Source organism: Lactuca saligna, chromosome 2 (assembly GCF_052625555.1).
Source record: "Lactuca saligna cultivar CGN05327 chromosome 2, ASM5262555v1, whole genome shotgun sequence".
NCBI lineage: Eukaryota > Viridiplantae > Streptophyta > Magnoliopsida > Asterales > Asteraceae > Lactuca > Lactuca saligna.
In genome coordinates, this window is record NC_136418.1 from 126,904,741 (window position 1) to 126,913,023 (window position 8,283).

General features: G+C 36.2%; 1 protein-coding gene across 1 annotated transcript; it reads right to left on the reverse strand.

Moving 5' to 3' along the window:
• Nucleotides 1–786: 786 nt before the first annotated feature.
• LOC145031538 (actin-7-like) lies at nt 787–3,405 on the reverse strand. The gene is made up of 5 exons (XM_078980115.1): nt 3,247–3,405; nt 2,537–2,607; nt 2,030–2,423; nt 1,334–1,947; nt 787–1,246 (listed from the first exon to the last, which is right to left on the reverse strand). The coding sequence occupies exons 2-5, from the start codon at nt 2,594–2,596 to the stop codon at nt 1,181–1,183; spliced, it is 1,134 nt and encodes a 377-aa protein (XP_078836241.1). The 5' UTR covers nt 2,597–2,607; nt 3,247–3,405; the 3' UTR covers nt 787–1,180.
• Between the last annotated feature and the right edge of the window lie 4,878 nt (nt 3,406–8,283).

Consider the following 8,283-nt stretch of genomic DNA (forward strand, 5'->3'; position numbering starts at 1 on the left):
GGTCACCTTTTAAAAGCCTAAGATTTGGGTCGTTACATTATATTCTAGATATAAATTTGGTAATTTTTTGTAAATTATTTTTGTTAAAAACATGTCATGTTATAATAGGGAAGTCTTGAACATTATGACGTTCTTTCTAATGGTAAAAGTTTTCCTTGTAGATTTTTGTCCGGCTGCAAACGAGCCGAGCCAAGTCAACTTGAGCTTGGCTCGTTTAAATTTTTTGGGGCTTGGACTTGAGCTTGAGTTCGGAACGTTTCAAGTCTTACAGTATGGAGCTCAAGATCGGCACATTAAATTTTATACAAGCTCGGGCTTGGTATACCCTAATTTCATAGAATGGTGTTTTAATATTAAAAAAAGTATATTTTTATAATATATTTGGGCTCATAAGCCTAATCAAAATTATTAACACAAGCTTGAGGTTAAGCTCATTCGACAAACAAGCCTAGTATTAAACTCAAGCTAGTTTAAAATCGAGCTTGAGGCAAACTTTAAACAAGTTGATCCCAAGTAGCTCACCCTCTTTGTTGTCTTTCATTTGCATGATATCCATGGTTAAAAATTGGTTAAAATATAGATATAGTTGTACTCATTTCACGATATTTTTATATGCACACAAATCAACTATCGAGAAAAGCTAACCAACATAGTGAGATTTGTCGACTTAAAATTTGTGACATATAACATCTGATTTCTCCATATTGCAATTCCACTACATTAAAATATAAAGGCAAAGCATGAACCTGAATTTATGACTTTAAGAAGCCTGGTAAAGCACAGCAATAAATAGAATCCTTATAATAGATGATATAATAAAATGTGACCACAAACTGACTCTAACACAAATTTTGGTACAGTAGTAGATATTGACACAGTTATTGCCAACAAAACAATTCATAATAACATATATCACAACCACTCTTCAACTACAAACATCCATCCATCCCTGGCACCAACACCAAAAGCTCCACAAGATTAAAAGACGAAAACGCCCTTCATCCCCAGTCCCATACCCAGCTTCCCCAAATCCCACTTTCTGCCAGTCTTTTAAAAGTTCACATAGAAACATAACACGAAAAAAGGCCAATAGAAAAAAAAAAAAAAAAAAAAACCCAAAAACCAACTAAAACAAATAAAATAAAAGCTCCACCTTCAGAAACGCAACAAAATCAAATACTTAGAAGCACTTCCTGTGAACAATGGATGGGCCAGACTCGTCATATTCACCCTTCGAAATCCACATCTGAATCAAACACAAAATACAAATTGTAAAATCAAACAATAAGATTTAAAAAAAAAAAATGTTAGTTTTTGATTTAATTTTGTTTACCTGTTGGAAGGTGCTGAGTGAAGCAAGAATGGAGCCTCCAATCCAGACACTGTATTTTCTCTCAGGAGGAGCAACAACCTTAATCTTCATGCTGCTGGGAGCAAGAGCAGTGATTTCTTTGCTCATCCTGTCAGCAATACCAGGGAACATAGTGGACCCACCAGACAACACAATGTTTCCATAAAGATCCTTCCTGATATCCACATCACACTTCATGATGGAGTTATAAGTAGTCTCATGAATACCAGCAGCTTCCATTCCAATCAAAGAAGGCTGGAATAGAACCTCAGGGCAACGGAATCTTTCAGCTCCAATCGTGATCACTTGTCCATCTGGCAACTCATAGTTCTTTTCAACAGAAGAGCTGCTTTTAGCAGTTTCAAGCTCTTGTTCATAGTCAAGAGCAACATATGCAAGCTTCTCCTTCATGTCACGCACAATTTCACGTTCAGCAGTTGTGGTGAACATGTAACCTCTCTCAGTCAAGATCTTCATTAGAGAATCTGTAAGGTCACGTCCAGCAAGATCCAAACGGAGGATAGCATGAGGAAGTGCATACCCTTCATAGATTGGAACTGTATGTGACACACCATCTCCAGAATCCAACACAATACCTGTTTCAAACAAGCCATTATTAGTTCACAATTAAAGATATAAATAATCATATAAAGAAAGATGAACTGATAAAAGACTAACCAGTTGTTCGACCACTGGCATAGAGAGAAAGAACGGCTTGAATTGCAACATACATAGCAGGGACATTGAATGTTTCGAACATGATTTGAGTCATTTTTTCTCTGTTGGCTTTAGGGTTAAGAGGGGCTTCAGTGAGAAGAACAGGGTGTTCTTCAGGGGCGACACGAAGCTCATTGTAGAAAGTGTGATGCCAGATCTTTTCCATGTCATCCCAGTTGCTGACAATTCCGTGTTCGATTGGGTACTTAAGAGTAAGGATACCTCTTTTGGATTGTGCTTCATCTCCTACATAAGCATCCTTTTGTCCCATGCCAACCATGACACCTGTATGTCGTGGTCTACCAACAATACTTGGAAAAACTGCCCTTGGTGCATCGTCACCAGCAAATCCAGCCTGTGGATTTGATTAATAAATCAGATTAATTGGAAATGAAGATGAAAAGGGAAAGGGAAAAGGGTGATTAAATTAGAAAGGAAATAAGGTAAAAAGTAGAAAATGATACTAACCTTCACCATTCCAGTTCCATTGTCGCAAACAAGGGGCTGAATATCCTCGGTATCGGCCATTTTCTATAAGACTGCAAGCAAACAGGTAATTAGATCATCTTTGGATTCATTGTTCATACAACTAATACAAGTAAAAGATAATGAATTATTCTCAATTGCGCACAGAAGAGATCTATCCGAATAGACTTTGGCTGAATTGTACCAAATCTGGAAAACAGTTACGGTTTTGAGATCTGAGTCAAAACGCTACTCAAAACCCAACAATTAATGGTAAAAACGAAATGAAACTACACCAACCAAACACATCGGAGTAACTAAATACGAAACGAATCACAACCGGATTTTCACAGTTCTAAGCACACGATTAAAGCAAATCGCGGATACTACCACAGATCGCAGTAATCGGAATGGATTAACCTACAGATCTGGTAACTTCAGATTACAAAGGCTACATGCTTTTCGTCAAGCATGAACCAAAGATAACAGATCTATAGAAATCGGAATCAGATCAAGCAACCGGGACATCTAGTCAGATGGAGTGAGAAGTAACAAGTAAAAACAATGAATTTTCTGTAATCTGAAATGATTACAACTATAATAACACCAATTAATCAAAAAAAGAAAAGGAATTCACGAGATTTAGATTTCAACTGCTAGAAACCTACGAAAAACAAGAGTCAAAGTAAAGTAAACGGGGTTTGAAGAATTACCGGAATGAAAAACAGATCGAAGATGAAGACGAGGGAGATCGAACGAAGCAGAAGCCGATCTGGAGAAGAAGGACGCCGGGGAAGTTGAACCCTAGCCCTTAGCTCTCGTTTGCTCCTGCTTTGAATTTTTGGAAATGGGAAAGAAAGGGGAGGTAGGGGAGAGAGTATATGGAGAAAGAGGGGGAATCATTCAGACCACGAGAAAAGATAGAGTGACCTGGCGTTGACAGCCTTTCATCATGCCAACCGTACGATCTACACGCTGCTTCTTAATTATCCGTCCGATCAGTCTCTGCTACTTTTATCTTTAGGGTTAAAGTGGAATTAGAAAAATAAAATTAGGCATTAAAATAAAATTATCATTAACATTTGGATCTCAAAAAAATAGATTTCTTCTAATCTTTATTTTATTCCTTAAAGTCAAAATTAGACATTAATTTAAATTTTATGATCGTATATTGAATTTCGTTGAGTTATAAAATATCACTAAAGTTTTTCTTTCTAAATCGAGTCTATCATTTGCAAATTTTGAAAAAAAAAATTACGTTAATCAGAAATAATAAATTCAATGATCTTTTAAGATTTAAAGAAAGCTTATAAACTAAATAATCATAAATTTGATAATATTATTATAATGTTACGTTTATATATACAAACTAGATGTAAAACTTTATGTATTATATGGATTGATTAAAGAAAATAAAATATTAAAATATAAATAATAAGTATTTATTTAAATAAAATTTTGAAATAAGGAATATAAAAACATATTAATTACAATTTATTATAATATTTATTACATTTTATACTTTACAAATATAAATATAAGATTACAAGGCTTTTAATATTAAATTTTGAAGAAAAAAAAACATAAATTAACATGTGGATATTATTTATTTAAAAAATATCACAAAATGTATCAAAACTTATTAAAAATTAACATGTGACAAAAAAAATATTCACTTATAGGAGATGATATATATTAAATGTCTTATTTTTAAATATGGTTATCTTTATATCTATTTTGCTTTTCATTTAAACATGATTTGAAAACTTTGTAAAAGAAATAAAATTTGTTGCTAACATATAAGAAATTAATTCATTGAACCTCAAAAATTAGATTTGCATCAATATGCAGAAGTTTATAGCATTTTGACCACCCAATTAGCATTGAAATTAGACTTTTAACAAAACCCTTACAGGCTTGAGAAGTGGCCTCGTCACCCTTCTCGCCAAAGCCCTCGCTATGATTTGGTTCACATGCCTTACTTATTTAATAAAATCTAATGGTACATCTCTCTTGTTTAACTAAGCATGTCAATGTTAAATATGTACACATTAAAAGTATGTGATCATTGATGATTAACAGATCTACGATGTATAAAAAACTAAAATATGAAAAAATAATAATAATAAAATGTTAAGATCGAAATTATACACTAAACTATCAAATTTGTGTTCATTCGGTGTTTAGTTGTAAGCGTCACTGAACTTGTGGTTTTTTTATTCAAAGTGTTATTTATAACTGACGATGGGTGTAACATCCTGACTCCCATGTATAATTTTTATAAAAGTTTTGTATTCATTTTATTGAGGGGACTCGACAAATTGGAGGCCCCAACTCGTCATGTCGAACCTAGTCAGCCCGCGTGATTTATGACTTCTACTCGACGAGTTGAAGGACCTCAACTCGACGAGTAAAGGTTGTGCATGGAAACCCTACTTTTTAGGGTTTTCACCCTATTTAAAGGACCTTAAGTGTTGGATTAGTGTCTAAGCCCGAAACTATATTTCGTATGTCCTTGACCCGGTTGTGCATGGTCCTTTTGGGTTGCCTTCACCAAAGCAACTTGACAGGGTAATTTATGGAGAGAGATAGAGAGAGTGGATCTTATGATTTATTAATATATTATATGATTAATATATTACAAGGGAAATCATATTATTTAATTAATATTAGTCATAAATTAATTAGGAATTAATTTGGTGGCTAAAAGAGATTAATTAAATATAGGGACTTAAACTGTCCAATGTGTGATAGTTGGTTTTTGGGCTAGGGGAAACCTAATGGATTAAAGGGTGAAAGAAATTATGATGAAAGTCCATCATAATTTCGTCCATAGGCCTTATTCCAGAATGTTCCATGGGTTGCTTGGTGATTAAGCTGTCCATTAGGGTTTTGACTGAAACCCTAGCAGGCTATAGTATAAATATAGACCCTTACATGCAATTTTCGGCCACTTGATTCCAAAGGAAACCCTAGGGCCGATTTTAGCATCTCTTCCCTCTCTCATAATTGCCTTCTTTCTTGTGTGGTGTTTGTAAGTCGTTAGAGGAGTTACACTTGTGACTCTAAGCTCCAAGAAGAAGAAGATCCAAGATTGTTCAAGAGGTAAACATCCAGATCTGATATATCTTGATATTTTCAATATATGTATGCTATATTAGGGTTTGTAAGTCTTGGATAAAATGCATGTACAATAAAGAAACCTAAATCCAAGCATTAGGGTTTGCATGAGCACATAGGAAAGTTCTTGTGTGTAAAACCCATCATTAAGTCCTTTCCTCCAACCTCCTTACCACCTTTTGATGGCCAGAAGCAACCCTAATCAATCTAAACCCTATTCTTAAGTGTGTGAGAGGCTAAAGTGTGTTTTTTGTGCATTTGTTGAAGAAACTTGAAGATTAAGACGGGAAGCTTGTAGATCCAGTATCTATATCATATTGGCTTGCATTTGAAGGTAAAAAGTCCTTACCTTGACCTTCCGTTTGTTATATCTCTTCTTATGTGAGAATATTTGCATTTTGGTACAAAATGGGGTCCCTTTCGGATTTGAGCTTGTCATAAGGGCATAGTTTCAAATATGGACTCCTATAGGCCCTTATGGACGTAAAGCCTCAAGATTTATGAAGCTTTGACCGTCCTCCATGTCCAAAACCTTCTTCTAAGACTAGTTATGAGTGCTTTAGCTTCATGGAGCCTTTCATGCACGTAAAGTTTGCAACTTTACGTTGAAACCATACCCTAGGAGCCTAGATTTGTAGTTTGGAGCTTTGGTTTCACGTAAAAGCATCCGCATGAGAAATGGATTGAAGGAACTCAATGACTTGGATAGCCAACTCGACGAGTTGAGATGGGTTTTCCCATCTTCTGGATTCTACATGAACTCGGTGAGTTAGAGAGGTAACTCGACAAGTTTGTTAGGGTTTTCCCAACATTCTGAACACTGCATGGACTCGAAAAGTTGTCTGGAAACACGGCGAGTCGACCAGGGTTTTTACGATTTCTTGAGTTCTGAAGGAACTCAACGAGTTGGTGAGCTACACTCGATGACTTGGGTCAACATGGACTGTTGACCTTGACCAGTGACTCTGAATTTGACTAAAGGCTGACCAATTGACTTTTGAGGGTATTTTGGTAAATTGGGTATTTATGGAAGTGGATCATTGGTGGTTGTAAGTGTTGGTGTTTGGAGTCGTGTCTCGAGAGTTTGACAGTTCTGTTTCGATCGATATTGTAAGGTAAGTTGTCCTCACTATACTAACAGGGTCGAAGGCACTAATGTTGGTCCTTTTCGGTTTTGTATCCAGGTTGATTGCATGTTGATATGTTAGTGACCTGTTATATTGGTATCCTGGTATATAGGATGATGTTATGTTAGTGACTTGTTAGGTCAGTATCCTATACGATGTTATGTTAGTGACCTGTTAGGTCGGTATCCTGGTATATAGGATGATGCTATAATTAGTGATCGGTTTGACTATTATATATGCTAGCATATGATATTTATGTGCACATGATTGTTTGATTGGGGGTTAGGTAGAGGCGGTCATGCTTTGTGCTCTTGGCCAACATACCCAGGGCGAACCGAATAGACTGCAGACCCGGTTAGGGCATACTAGTCAAGTCGAAGACCTGGTGAGCGGTCCGAATAGGCTGAAGGCCCTAAGAGTTTGTCCAGACGTGTCAATGACTCGGAGAGTGGTTCAGATAGACCAATGGCCCTGTGAGGCGGTTCATTCATGTTGATGGCTCATCATGCATGTTGTTTGTTATGATATGGTTATATTTTTATGGCGTTGGTATGGGGGAACTCACTAAGCTTCGGACTTACAATTGTTGATTATGTTTCAGGTACTTCTGATGACCGCGGGAAGGCGAAGGCATGATCGTACAACTTCTTATATTTTTATGATTTGATTTTAGGATACTCAGACATGAAACCATTTTAAAAACAAATTTGTAATAACTATTGGTTTTTGAATGATTTAAAAAATTTTAAATTGACTTGAATTTTATGGATGTTACAAGTTGGTATCAGATCCTTAGTTTGAGGGAATTGGAGGAAACACTTGTGTGTATCCAGTCTCAAACTAAGGACAATATTTTAAAATGATTTTTCTTCAAATGGTTTTGTAACGTCCCAAATTTCAAGTCCAAAAATTTCATTTTAATTAACTGATTATAAAAACATTCATGTAAAAACATATCATTTCGTAAATCAATATATCATGTATGAAAACCCAAATCATAAAATAGTAACATGTTAGAGTACAATCCCAGAATATCTCAAGTGCGGAAAACCAATGTGTGTGTGTGTATGATGTGCTGCTACCGCGCCAACTCCTTCCCCTTCGCTGAAGAGATACCTAAAACCAAAACTGTAAACTGTAAGCACGAAGCTTAGTGAGTTCCTCCATCGTACCACATACCATATAATGTCTGGCATATATGGGTGCCCGACCTACCCCATCGGTCTTGTCGACCGGATAATTCCTACATATATGGGTGCTGGCCTCCCCTTCGGTCTTGTCGACCGGATACTGCCTAACATATCTGGGTATTGGCCTACCCCTTTCGGTCCTGTCGACCGAATACTGCCTAGCATATATGGGTGTTGGCCTACCCTTTTGGTCCTGTCGACCGGTAACCGGGGACTATTTCACCCCTACTACTACCACATAATATCATATCACATATATCATAATCTGGCTAGCATGGTTGGGTACTAAACTACCCCTTCAGTCCTATCGACT